This window comes from Bufo bufo, chromosome 1 (genome assembly GCF_905171765.1).
Source record: "Bufo bufo chromosome 1, aBufBuf1.1, whole genome shotgun sequence".
Classification (NCBI taxonomy): Eukaryota; Metazoa; Chordata; class Amphibia; order Anura; family Bufonidae; genus Bufo; species Bufo bufo.
The window spans coordinates 686779493-686797083 of record NC_053389.1 but is presented as its reverse complement, the minus strand read 5'-3'; the positions used below and the strand labels follow the sequence as shown (position 1 = coordinate 686797083).

The window sequence follows — 17591 nt, the reverse complement described above, 5'->3', positions numbered from 1 at the left end:
AGGGCTCATGCACACAAACAGGCCGGGCCCTTGCTGTGGACTGTAAATCGTGGTCCGCAATGCACGGGCACCAACTGTAGGGCCACCGTAGGCGGAGGCAGGACCCATTCACTTGAATGGGGTCCGTAATCCGCATCCGACCATCCGCATCGCAAAAAAGTAGTGCATGCACGAACAGAAACGCCATTGTTTGCCTCTTTTCATTTATTTTTTATATGACTTAATCTTTGTTCTTTTACTTTGACAGGAAAACTATGACCACTTTATTATTAGTGTTCGTGTGTTTGCGTGTCATCGCTGCAGCAATATCAGAGGAGCTTTCAGGTGAGTATTTCAAAATCCATATTAACATTGATTTAGTCTGCCCGTACACATTCAGGCGTTGATCAGGTTTTCTGATGTAGTTTTGAAGTTAAAATCAGATGCGGATTCCCAAACGAGAAATAGAATCTGCCTGTTATATTTTCTCTCTCTTAAAGGCGTTCTCCAGGCTTCAAATATTGATTGGTTATCCTCAGGCTAGGTCAGCAGTAGATTGAGTGGCACTGGCTTCCGCAGTGTCAGGAATTATACAGTGTAAGCAGCTGGAGACAGACAGCTCCATAGATTGGGTAGCAGTTGTGCCGGAGTATTGCAGTTCAGCTGAATAGGAGCTGAGCGGAAGTATGCCAATGCCCAGAGACTACACAGTGTATAGAGCCTTCTGCTTCCTGAGGATAGGTCTTCAATATGTGTAGCATGGAACACCCCATAAACTCCTTGTCTTACTTCAGTAACTGGCATTTATCATGTAGAGAAAGTTAATACAAGGCACTTACTAATGTATTGTGATTGTCCATATTGCTTCCTTTGTTGGCTGGATTCATTTTTCTATCACATTACACACTGCTCGTTTCTATGGTAACGACCACCCTGCAATGCATCAGTGGTGGTTGTGCTTGCACACTATAGGGAATACTTCCGGCCTATTCGGTGGCCGGGACTGTGGCAGCGCACATAAGCTAGTGCTTTTTCTTATAGTGTGCAAGCACGACCACCAGTGATAGATTGCAGGGTGGTCGTAACCATGGAAACGAGCAGTGTGTAATGTGATGGAAAAATTAATCCAGCCAGCAGAGGAAGCAATATGGAAAATAGCAATACATTAGTAAGTGCCTTGTATTAACTTTCTCTACATGATAAATGCCATTTGCTGAAGTGAGACAACCCCTTTAAGGCCAAAGCCTAATTTGGCCTAAAGGACACAGCCCCATTTTTCATATTTGACATGTGTCACCTTACGTGAACAACTTTGGAATGCGTTTTTTTTTCGTGGCAACTTAGTACTTTATGTTAGTGATGAATCTTGGTAAACATATTTTGTTATTATTTATAATAAATAATAATAATAATTATGAAAATTTAATAAAATTTGCAATTTTCCAAATTTAAATTTCTCTGCTTTTAGTCATAGCTCAAATAGAAGCTAATAATTATTATTTACCATATGTCCACTTTATGTTGACATCATTGTTCAATCATACTTTTATTTTTTTGGAGCGGTAAAAAGAAAGAAAATTTCCAAATCCTATTGTTTTAGGGACCAATTCCATTCTGAAGTGGTTTTGAGAGGCCTATAAATTAAACATCGCATAAATTACTCAATTACTCAACTGCACCCCTGAAATTATTCAAAATGGCACTTAGAAGGTTTGCTAAGCCTTTACGTGTTCAAAAGAACGAATGTAAAGTGGAGGTGAAATTTAAAATATTTTTTGGGAAGATTTTAAATTTTAATCTAGTTTTTGAACAAAGCAAGTGATAAAACAGAACTAAAAGTTTATTACCCTGATTCTGTAGTTTTTAGAAATACCCTAGATGTGGCTCTGAAGTGCTACTTGACTTAAATACCGACCTCAAAGTTGAAGGAGTTTTTCAAGTACTATTTCAGGGTGCAGAGGCCTAAAGTTGCTGAAACATAAAAAATACTGTAATATGGAAACAATACAATATCAAGGAATTAATATATGGGTGCACAGATATTTTTTTATAGATTTAGAATTGGAGCATGAAAATAAAAAATTGCACACTAGTTTGTAGCTTTAGCTAAAACATTTTTACAAGAGTTAACAGGAGAAAAAGCCCCCAAAAATTGTTACGCAAATTTTCCTGAGTTCAGAAATACCCCATATGTAGTCCTAACCTGCTGTTTGGGGACACAGCAGGCCTCAGAAAGGGAGGACCAGAATTTTTTTGGAATGGGTTTGGAAGCCAGGTCGAACTTGCAACACCTCTCTGGTACCAGTACAATGGAACTCCCAAAAAATAACCCAATTTTTGTAAGGAAAAAGCAATCTGAATATGGAAATACCCCAAATGTGGTCATAAACTACTGTTTGGGGACTTGGCAGCACTCAAAAGGGAAGGAACAGCATCTGGATTTTGCAACAAGGAATTTACTAAAATGTTTTTTAAGTTCCATAACTAAATTTTTTGTTGTTGATAGCTGTTTGAGGGCTCATTTTTGCAGGACAAGCTATAGTTTTTGTTAGTACCATTTTAGGGTACATTTGCCTTTTTGGTCACTATTTATTTATTTTTTGTGAGGTGATGTGGACAAAAATTGCAAATCTGTCAGTGTTTTTTTTTTATAGGGTTTACCATAACTGTATTATTTCTTTAGTTTTTTCATGTTTTACTACTTTTGCATCTTTTTTTTTCTTTGATTATCAAATAAGAATTACCTGCAATAACCCTTCTTAGAATGTTTGTGTGGCTATTTGCATTGCATAGACAAATTACTACACAGCCTTTCAAGTCATTGAGCCTGGCTCAGTAAGGCTTATTGCACACGGACGTTTTTTTTTCACGTTTACTGGACGTTTTTTGCGTTCATTCATTTCAATGGGTCCGCAAAAAAACGGAATGTACTCCGTATGCATTCCGTTTCCGTATTTCCGTTTTTCCGTTCCGTTTTAACATAGAACATGTCCTATTATTGCCCGCAAATCACAGTCCGTGGCTCCATTCAAGTCAATGGGTCCGCAAAAAAACGGAACACATACGGAAATGCATCCGTATGTCTTCCGTTTCCGTTCCGTTTTTTGCTGAACCATCTATTGAAAATGTTATGCCCAGCCCAATTTTATCTATGTAATTACTGTATACTGTATATGCCATACGGAAAAACGGAACGGAAAAACGAAACAGAAACGGAAACACAACGGAAACAAAAAACGGAACAACGGATCCGTGAAAAACGGATCGCAAAAAACTGAAAAAGCCATACGGTCGTGTGCAATAGGCCTAAGATTGCATCCTGTATGGGAACAGAAACAAATAGGCAAAACGCAGAATTATCCTGTCATGCAACTCAGTGGCTGCACAATCATGTGTTCTTTCGGTCTTAAAAATCAAATTTCTGTCTTTTCTAACTTTAGATAATTTTCTATATCTTATAAAAAAAAAAGAAAAGTAGCATCTTAGAAACTTGCATGGTCATGCAAAATAAAAACTAAATATACTAAAAACAAAATATTATCAACCGTTACAATATATATATTATATATTTTATATGATTTTTACTTTCTCTAAATTCATTTACAGACCATACTCACTCATTGAGTGTAAGTATACCGGCAGAAGCTCCTCTGACCTTTCAACTAGGACAGTCAATTACCATCCCCTGCTACTTCATCAATGCTTTGGAACACGTGACCGTGGCCCCCTCAACAGCTCCATTGACACCAAGAATCAAATGGAGCAGGCACAACAAAGGACGAGAGACGGTTCTACTGGTAGCCATTGATGGTCAAATTCGTGTGAATGAAGCCTACAAAGGACGTATTTCAATGCCAAATTATCCTCTCATCCCTACTGATGTCAGTTTGGAAATTGTAAATCTATTGTCTAGTGATTCAGGAATCTACCGTTGTGAGGTCATGCATGGAATTGAGGATAGTCAAGACACAGTACAAGTCAATGTGAAAGGTACAATATTTTGAGTCTTACTTGAATTCATAACATAAAGTTTCACTAGTTAGATAAGAATTATAATGTAGCCTAGTAAATAGGCTAATAATATCCATAATTGGTAGCCACATAGTGGATTGCAATATACTGTATTTTTTTTAAATAATTGTTATTGAATTTTAGATTCTAAAGAAAAAAAAACAATAACAATCAAAACAATACAAAGTTACATTATATTATAGAAACAAGAATACAGTAAAATATAGTTTTTTAAATAATGTTCAACCTCTTAAGCAGCAGCACCCCCCAAGCATCTTGAACAGTGGGGTCCAAGATTAATGTTAAATCCAAAACTCATTAGCTATTAGGTACAATATAATGTTTTCTGTATATAAGCCAAATCTTATTTCAGCACCAATGTTCAGGTCTTCAGAGTCTTGCATTGTAAGTGCTGCATCTCCACAGAGGTCATGCAAGGTGGAGTGAATCTCATTTTTCATTCTGAATTGTAAGCAAGTTATATCTAATATATTATGATTTACAGATTAATGTGAAGGATACTAAATCCTGGTTCATAACTTAGTTATTTGAAAACAGAACTTGATTTGTTCTAATTTATAAGAAAACATTTTGCTAAGTTATAGTAAAAAGTTTTATCTCATCCAATCTTTCATCCAGAAAAAAATCTGTTATTGCTAGAAATACAATCACTCAAATATTATTTTACTCTCACCAAGCATTTTATAGTTTGTAATTTTATTCTAACAATATTTAACAATATTTATAAGCCGTTTTTATTTTTAGCTTTTTCTATATGCAAAATAATTATCAACTGCCATAGTCATGTTTGGCTACTTCAAAGGATTATCCCATATTAATGTAAAAAAAATGGCAATCAAAGATAGTGCATGAGAATATATCTCTTCCTAACCAAGCCTGAACCAGCCCTGTCACATGGATCCAGGAATCTCCCCATTCTTTGCTCTAATTTCCCTGCTAGATTTATTTCAAGCTTTTAGCTCAGGGTGTATGTACTTTCTGGCTTGTGGCAATTGAAGGATTAAACTGAGCATGTGCGCCCACCTCAGCAAGGTGGACAAAGAAATAAGAAAAATATCAAACAACATGTGCTATACAGATAGATTTCATTGAATAACTCAGTGGCTATACAATTCTTTTACTACATGCAATTACTAACATATTGACATCCAGGGTTTGAAAAATTCATAATATTTTGTAGGACAACCCCTTTAACATTATAAATTTCCAGTTGAAATACATAAGTGATTTTAGCTTGTGAGTAAAAATCTTGTTTTACTTTAATGATTGTCCTGTACACCATGATCTGGAAAGTGAAAAAACTGTATGTCAGATGTTGACTAATAGAATAGCCACACCAACAGAATCTTTGTAATTAAAAATAAAATCATCATATTTTTTTACTTTTTATCCAGGGATCGTTTTCCACTATAGAGCCATCTCCACCAGATACACCTTGGACTTTGAAAATGCCAAAAAAGCCTGTATTCAGAACAGTGCCACTATTGCTACACCAGAGCAACTCCAATCTGCATATGATGATGGATACCACCAGTGTGATGCCGGTTGGCTTTCTGACCAGACTGTACGGTACGTTCTTAGAACTGAAACTCATTCATAACATATTTACTTATACAATTATCCAGGGTCATTCTTATTCTTGTATTATTCTTCGTGGATCACTGTGTACATAGGGACTTGTATGCTGGCATTTATTATTTAAAGGATATTTTCATCAGAAATGTATTCATAGAAATGTATATTTTTATTTTTAGAATTTGTGGTTGTTTTTCTTTTTCATTTTGACAATACAATGTCAATGAAAATTAAATACAAAATAGTATCCTTCTGAAGTACATGATAATACCTTTTTTTTTCTTTTTTTTTCTTTATTTATAGAAACAGAGAAACATAGAATGTGTCGGCAGATAAGAACCATTTGGCCCATCTAGTCTGCCCAATATACTGAATACTATGAATAGCCCCTGGCCCTATCTTATATGAAGGATGGCCTTATGCCTATCCCATGCATGCTTAAACTCCTTCACTGTATTTGCAGCTACCACTATGCTATTCCATGCATCCACTACTCTCTCAGTAAAGTAATACTTCCTGATATTACTTTTAAACCTTTACCCCTCTAATTTAAAACTATGTCCTCTTGTAGCAGTTTTTCTTCTTTTAAATATTCTCTCCTCTTTTACCTTGTTGATTCCCTTTATGTATTTAAAAGTTTCTATCATATCCCCTCTGTCTCGTCTTTCTTCCAAGCTATACATGTTAAGGTCCTTTAATCTTTCCTGGTAAGTTTTATCCTGCAATCCATGTACTAGTTTAGTAGCTCTTCTCTGAACTTTCTCCAAAGTATCAATATCCTTCTGGAGATATGGTCTCCAGTACTGCGCACAATACTCCAAATGAGGTCTCACTAGTGCTCTGTAGAGCGGCATGAGCACCTCCCTCTTTCTACAGGTAATTCCTCTCCCTATACACCCAAGCATTCTGCTAGCATTTCCTGCTGCTCTATGACATTGTCTGCCTACCTTTAAGTCTTCTGAAATAATGACCCCTAAATCTCTTTTCTTCAGATACTGAGGTTAGGACTGTATCACTGATTTTATATTCTGCTCTTGGGTTTTTACGCCCCAGGTGCATTATCTTGCACTTATCAACATTAAATTTTAGTTGCCAGATTTTTGACCATTCCTCTAGTTTGAAAAGACGAGAACATGCAATGCGACAATTCACTGCAATATAAAATACAAAATTGCATAAAAATTACAAGTGCTTACACTATAAGTGAGAGATACTTGGCAAATCGTTTTGTACAAAATAATCTGAGCCCGTCTGCCGAACGTCAAGGCAATCTCTATTAGACGGGTTCCTACGCTAAATTCTACCTGTTAGGCGCCATGACGGCTACCATACACTTCAGGGAGTGTAGGTTACACAGTTTTCCTAAATCATTTTCCATTTGGTGTATCCCTCCAGGAACATCAACCCTATTACAAATCTTTGTGTCATCAGCAAAAAGATACACCTTACCATCGAGGCCTTCTGCAATTTTGCTGATAAAGATATTAAACAATATGGGTCCCAGAACAGATCCCTGAGGTACCCCACTGGTAACAAGACCATGGTCTGAATATACTCCATTGACTACAACCCTCTGTTGTCTGTCCCTCAGCCACTGCCTAATCCATTCAACAATATGGGAGTCCACGCACAAAGACTGCAATTTATTGATAAGCCTTCTATGTGGGACAGTATCAAAAGCATTACTAAAGTCTAGATAAGCGATATCTACTGCACCTCCGCCATCTATTATTTTAGTCACCCAATCAAAAAAATCAATAAGATTAGTTTGACATGATCTCCCTGAAGTAAACCCATGCTGTTTTTTATCTTTCAATCCATGGGATTTTAGATGTTCCACAATCCTCTCCTTAAGTATGGTTTCCATTAATTTCCCCACTTTTGATGTTGCCCGATTCCTCCCTACTACCTTTCTTGTGAATGGGCGCAACATTTGCTAATTTCCAATCTTCTGGGACGACTCCTGTTGCCAGTGATTGGTTAAATAAATCTGTTAATGGTTTTGCTAGTTCACCGCTGTGTTTTTTTAATGGCTTTGGGTGTATCCCATCAGGCCCCTGTGACTTATTTGTATTAATTTTAGACAGCTGACTCAGAACCTCTTCCTCTGTAAAGACACATGCATCTCTTCCTCTGTAAAGACACTATTTAATTTAGTAACACAAGAGTACAAAAAAAGAACTTGACAGTGCCGAGTCTGAATGAATCAATACAAGTGCTGCCAGAGATAATACCTTATAAATAACATCGTACAGATAAAAATAGGAATCCAATACATAATCAATAATCATATTAAAACATTGACAAATCTTCCTATTTTCTTCCGTATTCTATTAAACTCATTCTTCCACTGTCGGTCCAAACTTATCGCCCCAATCCCCCCCCCCTAAGTGGTTGTCTCGGTGGTCATTGCCATTGGTCACCCCAATCCCTCCCCCCCAACCCACCCGGCCCACTCACCCAGCGGCAAAAAGAATCATACAGAGCCTGCAACGTACTCCACCATTCCCGAATACTGGGTGCTGTTTTTGCTCCCCATTCTCTTGCGATAATGACTTTTGCCTTTCTAATAAAGCTAGAACCAGCCATGTATCTCACATCGGTCCATTCATTGCTGCAATTGTTCATCTAGATTTCAGGTTGGCAGTTCAGGGGGCGTGCCTTGTGTCAGTGGGTTTGTCCTTCCTCTGAGGGTGTGTCTTTTCTGCTGCAGCTCTCTGCCACAGCTTCTAACAGTAGATACAGCTGGTGGCAGTTGAAGGATGGAACTGAGCATGTGCATCCACTTCAGCAATGTTAGTGAAGTGGACAGAGAAATTTGACAAAGAACAGACAGCAGGTGGTGCTATACCGTTACATTTTATTGAATAACTCAGTGGCTATACAAAATTTTTCATTCCATACAATTATAAAAGTTTTAAGATCCAGATGCTGGTTTGAAAAATGTATATTTATTTGGACAACCCCTTTTAAGTAAGTTGTACAGGAATTAATAGCCTATTTAAAATAACCTATTAACCTATTAACCTTTGCATTTTTGCTGTATCAGGAGATGTAACTACGTCAGTCTCTATATAGCTTACAAAAGAATACTAAACTTTTCCATCCTGGTAGAGTCCAGCAAAAAAAAATCTATGTAAACTCTCATACTTTTTTTTAATGAACCTTATGGTGATGAACTCTATGACACTGTATAGCGTCCATCAAAGCCATCTATTTAACATATAGGTCATGTGGGGAAAAATTTGATGTGAAAACAGCCCTACTTAGGCTAATTGCTTGTGCTGGTTATTCACCTTCCTAGAATAACGGTATAAATAATGGTATATGTATGGCTATGCCAATCTTGTGAAGTGTCTCAATTAAAATGGCCTATCAATTTCTTTATTCCTGTAGTATGCAAGGATGGATGCCTCCAGCATTTGTTGATTTACTGTATTGATGTCTATTCTTTTAGCACCAATTGTACCTTTTTTTGAGTTAGCAAATATTGAATTCACAGTATTGGTACATCTCCCACACATGTTATCTGGCACTGCCAAATAGATTGTGAATATTTGTGCCTATATCTGTTTAAATATTCTTCTTTTATTTACTGTTATTTGCCCTCAGAAAAAAGAAAAGTTTCAATGAATTTGTTAATGGGTGGAGAAAACAGTAACTGTCATTCTGCTATTTAAAGCTTATATTATCTTTATTCTTGTCATGTCTATTCCACCCACCCAGATTGATATATCATTGCAATTATACCAGGACATCTATGTGACGCCTCTAAGATCATGTCAGTGTACAATGGAGGGTACCCTGGTGTTCAGTAATGTGTACCATGTTGTGGTATATAGGCAAACTATCTTATCCCAAACCAGTAGACCATAGTGCGATACAACATATACAAAGTTAGGAAGTTCCAATATTAAACCGTATGTAAATTATTGTTTGACAATGAGAAGCACATTTACATCATGCTGTGTATCTCTTACAGTTACCCAATCCATAGTCCACGTGAACCATGCTATGGTGATAAAGAAACCTTTCCAGGAGTTAGGACATATGGTGTTCGAGATACTGATGAAACCTATGATGTATATTGCTATGCTGAAGACATGCAAGGTATTCTGAAACAAACTACCTCTCTAGCTATAAGTATCTGACACATTGATAACCATGATAACTTTCTCGCTTCCTTAGGTGAAGTCTTCTATGCAACATCTGCTGAAAAGTTTACTTTTGATGAAGCAGAAAAGCAATGCCAAGACCTAGGAGCCAGGCTTGCCACTACGGGAGAACTCAATCTGGCTTGGCAAACTGGCATGGATGTGTGCAGTGCAGGTTGGCTGGCCGATCGCAGTGTTAGGTATCCAATTGCCTTTCCACGTCCCAACTGTGGCGGAAACTTAGTTGGAGTCAGAACAGTTTATCTCCATCCTAACCAGACTGGATATCCAGATCCACTTTCTCGTTATGATGCTATCTGCTACAAAGGTCAGTCGTTACTATTCTCAATAGTTGATTATAATTACATCTAACACATAATGATTTTAAAAGTAGTCCTAGTACAGTATTTACAATCTTTATGTTGGATCTGTTTGGTCTGTAGCCTTACGTTCTTTATATACAACATAATGAAGATATTCAATAGCAGATCCTTCTCCCACTCCAGCGTACATACATCTAGTTTATGTAGGGAGGAATTTGTGTTTCAGTATACAGATCGTGTACGTATTTAAATCTACACTAAATACGTTATGGTTGTATTGAAGATGTTTGATTAGCATAAGAATATTTAAAGCAGATGACATGAGACTTATCAATGAAGTCTTCTGAAGATAAGGACAACTCCTATATTTCATATAGTCTATTTGATGGTCATCAGACACGGAGATCCAAACAAGACCTTCATTTTTACCTAGTCTTGTGCTGGCTAACCTCCGACACTCCAGCTGTGGTAAAACTACGACTCCCAAGTTGTACACTTGCTTGGCTGTTCTCAGAACTCCATAAAAATGAATGGAGCATGCTGGGAGTTGTAGTTTCACCACAGCTGGAGTGCCGGAGGTTAGCCATCACTGGCTTAGTCTTATGTAGAGAATTTCTGTTAGGGTAGCTTCAGGCTCCTTTTTAAACACTGTGGTTTCATATGCCAGTCTTAATAAAATGTGTTCTATAGTAAGATGCACCAAATTTATTAAGAGGGGCATGCTATGAGTTGGCATAGATTTCGGTTATAGTGTATGCCAGTTTGTCTGTTTAGGTGTAATTAGGAACATAATTTGTCAACATCTGATTTTATTCATTTGAAAAGTGACCTTATTTGTTTCTTAAACTATTTTTCTCCTGGAACAGATGATGCTGACAACATTACCATTCAAACTGTGACACAGCCTGGCCTGACCCTCATCTTCCACCGGAATGTTACTGAAGAGGAAGCTCGTGGCATTACTCCTTTAGAAGGACTAGACTTCACCCTCACACCTTCTGAAGATGGCTTTACAGCAACTCCCGAATTCCCTGGAACACCTATTAGTCAAGACCTTCTGCCAACAGGAGAAAACATCACAGAAGATGGACTTCAGCTATGGTTGGAAAATATCACAGCTGTTCCTTCCATTGAAGTCACTGGCACAGCAGAAGAGGAAATCTTACCAGTTACTGCAGCTATTGATGTCGCTGAGCCAGGAAAACCAATATCTGACACTGGTAAGAACTGAGCAACTGATATAAGTGTACCCATATCATATTAGGGAAATATTAAAGGAAACATGTCATGTACATTGTGTCTGAGCTGCAGGCAGCATGTTATAGAGCAGGAGGAGCTGATCAGATTGATATATTGTTTTGTAGGAAAATATTCAGTGTAACTTGTATTTTAATTTAAATTACTGCTCCTTCTGGGTTTTGAAGTCCAGGAGGTGGTTCTATCAGTTATTAACAGCTATGTCTGTATACACAGTCACAGAGGGAAGGCTGTGAATCACTTATAGGACGGTCTCCTGGACTTCAAAGCCCAGAATGAGCAAGGATATACAACTTATACAGTATTTTTTCCCATAATACTATGTATCAATCTGCTTAGCTTCTTCTGCTATATAACATACTGCCTGCAGCTCAGACACCATGTTCATGGTGACAGGTTCCCTTCAAGTCTCATTATAATTTGAGATATTTAATGAAAATTTTGCAAAGTCAAGACAAGCATCAAAGGGGTTGTCCAGGCATTTACTATTGATGACCTATCCTAAGAATAGGTCATCAATATCAGATTAGAGGGGGTCCCCCATCAACTAGCTGTATGAGGAAAAGGTGCTCACATGCCATCTCCCGTCTCTCTTCCTGTCTGCTGCTGCAGTCTATGTAAAATTTATACAGTCATTTATATGTACGCCCAAACAGCATTGAAAAAAAATATATATATTTTTCATAAAACAAGACCTCATACAACCACATTACTGAAAAAATAAAATAGCTGCTGAAGCAGAGAGATAAAATAAAAAAAAAACATTAAAAACTCAGCCAGTCATTAAGGCCCTTTGAGGCTTGGAGTAAAAAAATTACTTAAGTCTGTGTGTGTCTGATTAAAGCTTATACTGATAATCAATTATGTGTTTTTCCAATAAGGTGTTGTGTTCCATTACCGAGCTGGATCCAGTCGATATTCCCTCAACTTCACCCAGGCCAAGCAGGCTTGTCTGGACAATGATGCTGTTATTGCATCTGCTGCTCAGCTCCAGGCTGCCTATGAAGCTGGTTTCGATCAATGTGATGCTGGGTGGCTATCAGATCAGACTGTCAGGTATGATAACAAGTCATTAGATGTACAAGGATTGCAACGTGTTTAAATATGTTTTTATTTAGAAACAAGCCATTTTATAAATCTTTAGTTGAAGGTAGTAACTTGACTGAGATGTGTTTTATTATGTCACATTTCTAGCTCTTTGACATTTAGTCGTTTCCTGTACCTTAGGGAACATTTCTCTAGGTCACTTTTACACAGTCAGTATTTTATTAGTATATTGTATTTCATTAACTGTAAGCCAAAACTAGGAATTGATCCAACACACAGAAGAGACACAAATCTTTCTATTACACTTTTTCCCTGGTGCCCACCAAAGAAACTTGTTCTTGCGGCCCCAAGCTGATATCATTAATAATGTCTAATAGGTTTGAATCAAAGAAATAGACTCTAGTGGCAATTGATTGGCTACTAAGGAAGCTCCAAATGGGTTTTTTCCTCTTGGTCCTTTGGGGCCCACTATGGTATCAGAGCTTGGCCCCACCAGAGAATCCTCTGGAGGGCCAGTCCGACCCTGCTTTGGTTTACAAATAACCAATGTAAAACACTGACTATGTTAAAGTGGCCTAACTGGGTTATCAACCACAGAAGTAAAGTTTTATCCTTACCAAAGGAAATTAAGCTGATATTCTTATTGTTGTTTATACACAGGACTCCAGTGGCGCTCATTCATTGGGTAATATGATCGTTGGTGTGGTCGCCTAAATCATTGTTTGCCGGCAGTCGATTGTGTTATTGATTGTGTAGTCTAAAGAGCATCTGCTGCTGGCAAACAAGGATTCTGTATGAGGATAAGTGATGGCATTAGCGATCGCACCTCCCCATACCAAGTCTCCTTCACTGTCGAGCAGGTGATTGTTGGGAAGGAACGCTTTCTTCTGGACAATTATCTGCTTGAACAGTGTAAAGGGGCCTTTAGACACAAGAAGATCTCATCAGTGAAGTCTCCGATCTTGGATGTTCACTGATTTTGAGAATGAAAGGGCTACATACAATACCGCTTTGACACTGCTTAGATATTTCTGTTACTGGAAATCTGACTCACAGCCTTAGCAAAGCGCCATTCAAATCTGGGATAATTGGCACTGAAATAAGTATTTATGGTATTTATGGACAGTAGAACTTTGTTCAGCCATTACAGATACTATTAATGTTTGTATGTTTTGTGAGGTGACTAGGAGTGTCCAAAAAAGGGGGCATTATGACTGTGTGAACAAGACCAAAGCATTTCATGACCTAATAACTTTCATGTACAGCTAAAGCTTATGTAAAGTTAGCAGAATATCATTCATTACAACTTGATTATATAATCAGTAAAAACATGGTTTCATTTATTAATAGTAGTAACAATAATCATCTGCATTTATGATCACAGAAATGTATTAGCCCAAATTGCTGTCTACTTTGAACCTGGCACGTCAATAATGATTTTCTATCATTTTATATAGATGGGCAAAGATTAAAAAAATCTCTGGATCCATAGATATTATTAGCAGGATTAGTGCAGAGCTTTCATAGCTTCCAGAGCCAGGAAGAGGGATAAATCAAATAGGCAGTTGCCTAAAGTACAATTCAGGGAAAGGTACAATTTGTATACAAAAAAGCAAAACATGCTCTCACTTTCTAAATATGTATGTGTACAATCAATTGGATACTGTGTTCATTTAAGGCAAACATATATGTTCCAAGGTGAATTAAGGCTGACAGATGTTGGCTGAATGATTGCCTGTGTAATAGTTACCATGCTGGGCTTCGAAGGTTGAGAGAGGGGCTCATTCTATAAACCCCAGCTTTTTTAAGACATGTCTCAACACCAGTAATGAGGGTTGGATTTAATTATAACCATAAGAGCCTGTTTTCTGGGGGAAGGGAATCTACAGAATGAACATTTTAAAATTAAAAAAGGCTTGGGGATATTGATAGATTTAAAGGCTATGTACACCTTTGGGGAATTTTGTTTTGCTATTGCGCTGTACTCATTTTGAGCAAAAAAAATAATTTTTTCAGTTGGTCTTTATTAAAAATATTGAGCCCCTTTCTCTGTACAGTCTTGAGATTCTTTAGTAGCAGGCTCGATATTTTTGCTGTTTCCCATCAGGCAGCTCAGCTGATTGCTCGTTATCTCTGACCTCCTAAGCACTCATTATAGCTCAATTCTTTTCTTACTGATAAGAATGTGAAGAAAATCACAGAAATAAGATAATAATGCACTAAGTAAAGTAGATGCAAGCATTATATATGGACAAAGTCCTCACTCTGATATGATAAAATCTGAGACACTTAGCCAATATATTTTGATCAAAACACATCTGTGCCCGCCTACCAAGCGCCAAGGTGGTCTCAGGTCAGGCGGGTCCTACACTAAACCTACCTAAACCACTGGGCTTCTATGTTTAGGGGCGCAGACCCTGCACATATGGTGTGCTGCTCCTAGCCACCTCCCTGTGCGTCAAGCAACTGATGGGAGGAGGAGCAAGCACACCTATATGCACCACCTAATCAAGGCGCTCTATTGGATAGGAAGGGTAAAAGTGCAAAGGAATGCTACAAAAAATTTTTTGTCTGATAAGAATGTGGCTTAAATAAGTGTTTATAATCTTTTAGAAATTTAGACATAGGGTTTATTATGTGACTGGCACAAATTTAAAGTGAAAGAACGATTCAAACAGCTAGACAAACTGTTAACCTTTGTGACAGAACAGCTGAATATTTTTAATAAAGACCAACTAAAAAATGATTTTTGTAGCCCAAAATGAGTAAAAGCATATATAATTGCCTCCAATGGTGTACATAGACTTTAAGCTTGGGAATCAGTGGCAGGAAGCTGAGGCAAATAAAATCCTGGGAAGCATCAAAAGAGGCACCAGTGTTCATGACAACACCATGCACAACTCAGATCTATGCAAATCACTATGATATATTTTACACAGCATTTTATAAACTGGAGATAGCTGAACTACAGTGAGTGCAAAGGAGGATTATGGTTGGATTGCAATAAGAGGGTTTAGGGAAGATCTACTTACAATGAACAAATATATGAATGGACAGATTGTGATCTTTTTATACCTAGACCTCTAACCATGGCAAGATGGCATCCTTTATGTCTAGAGTAAAGAAGGTTTCACCATTATTATAAATAGAGATTCTTTACTGTAAGAACAGTAGGACTATGGAATTATGTGCTACACAATAATGTTATGTACTGGTTTAATGAAGTTTGCAATTTGGTTTTAAAAAGCTCAGATTTTTTGTAGATAGTCAGTACAAAAAAGGCTTTGCCATGGCCATCAAATAGTTAAAAAATACATGCTTACATTCACCAATTCCTCCATTGCTGCTATTCCATTGATGTCGTGGTCCCTGCTGCACATCACTTCCTGCTGATTTCCCCACACAACATGAAAAAGTTGGGAATGGTGCTCAGATCACTGCCTGAGGCCAGGCATCTCTGTAGCTAATGATTGGCTGAGCAGCATTCACAGCCATTTCCTGCTGTGTCGGAACGTCAACAGGAAGTAGAAGCCATAGCTTTATTCATACTGTAGTACTCTTGGGAGGACTGGGAACTTAAAGTGGCCCTGGAAAAAAAAATATAAGTGGCCCCAAATTATAGGTGAGTCCAAACTGACAGAAGGTTAGTGGGCAACACAAATAGCCAGGGTCAACACAAGTCAAAAGTAGGCTGGGACAACAGAAGTAGGTGGGCCTAGCAATGTCGTAGTAAAGCACAAAATACCGCCCCAGCAAAACCAAATACCTCAAAGCAGCATAAAATAATGAACCATCCCAATACTGAGGACGATGATACAGTTGAATTCAGAAGGGCACCTGCGGCTGCTGTCCAGGTGCATAAGTACCTAATGTTCCTAGCATTTATTAATGCTGAGAGCACCAGATTGTTATGTATCTGGCCAGTGGCTGTGAGGAGGGCTCAAGCGGCTTCCTAGTCATCAGCCCACCGGGAAACTTCCTTATAGGGTCTATGTCCAGTCCACCCCTGGTACTAACCTGTAGCACAATTTGCTGGGTGAACTCAGATACCAGACAAGTTGTGTCTATAGACTTCTGAAATGTGCATCTGGCACTGCCTGTAACACTAATGAAGTTTTAGAGTACCTTGTTTGGTAGTAATATACAATATATTAGATATTTTAAGATTGTTGTGGAGCACCCTTGCTTCATTGATTGCATGTAAAACTAAACAGCAAATACAAAAAAAAAGTTTAAAACAGTAGAAGCAATTTGCACTTAGCTATATTCATGCTACCAATTGAAAAGAATTGGTAAAATGTAGCAACTATGTAAAAATATTTAAAATATATATCTTTGGGCAGATACCCCATTGTGAATCCTCGTGAGAACTGCCATGGAGATAAGAATGGATTCCCAGGGGTGAGGAATTACGGAGTTATGGATGCATCAGAAGATTATGATGTATACTGTTATACTGACAAGCTACGAGGTATGTGATCAAATAGTAACAGAATACGAGGAGCTTTATGTGTTCTGCTTATGCCAATCTACTGCTGAGATAACTACTACCTTGGCTCTTATGATCATTTACCCATATTAATCTTAGCTATATTGCCATTATTATGGATTATGCTTAATAAAAGTAGGTGTATGCTTTTATACATAAATGTGCATTCTTGCTATGTGATAAACCATACATCCAGTATAAGCTTTCATTATTGCAGCTACTCTTATAACAAATATATGACTTGGACAAGCCATGCATGCAGATTTTAGATGAATATTAAATCAGTTTGGTCAGAGGAGTAATCTAGTTGCCTTGATTTATCCTTCTGCTTGTGGTGTTGCAATCAAAGGTTACCATACAATTCTGCTTTTGAAAAAAAAAATTTTGATTATCAAACTTTCTGGATTAAGGGATAGTGAATTAAAGGATTTTACTGTGAGAAGACAAAGACTAGCTTGCAGATTGCTTAACTACAAGAAACTTTCAGTCGAATATTTTTGGAACAAATTCAGTAGCACAAAATAGAAGGTTAACTTCATGAATCTTACAGAAGCTAGACAGTAAAAGAAGATAAAAAAAAGGAGATTGAGATTCCTGTGGTTAATACTAGAGATGAGCAAAGTTTTTGAAAAATTTGATTCGGCTGCTTCACCGAACCTCGACAAGAAATTCGATTTGTTACAAATTAGTTTATCACAAATCACTTTCCATAGAATGGAGAGGTCGCAATGACAG

At 37.6% G+C, this 17591-nt stretch overlaps 1 protein-coding gene across 2 annotated transcripts in view; it reads left to right on the top strand.

Annotated features, from left to right (window-relative positions):
• The window catches only part of ACAN (aggrecan), a 123293-nt gene that overhangs the window by 59084 nt on the left and 46618 nt on the right, over positions 1–17591 (top strand). For both annotated transcript variants that reach the window (XM_040414168.1, XM_040414167.1), the window contains exons 2-9: positions 248–324; positions 3586–3969; positions 5406–5580; positions 9569–9696; positions 9775–10068; positions 10930–11283; positions 12202–12376; positions 16711–16838. In XM_040414168.1, the coding sequence (XP_040270102.1) occupies positions 255–324; positions 3586–3969; positions 5406–5580; positions 9569–9696; positions 9775–10068; positions 10930–11283; positions 12202–12376; positions 16711–16838 (1708 nt within the window). In that variant the 5' untranslated portion in view covers positions 248–254. The remainder of the gene's footprint in view (positions 1–247; positions 325–3585; positions 3970–5405; positions 5581–9568; positions 9697–9774; positions 10069–10929; positions 11284–12201; positions 12377–16710; positions 16839–17591) is intronic.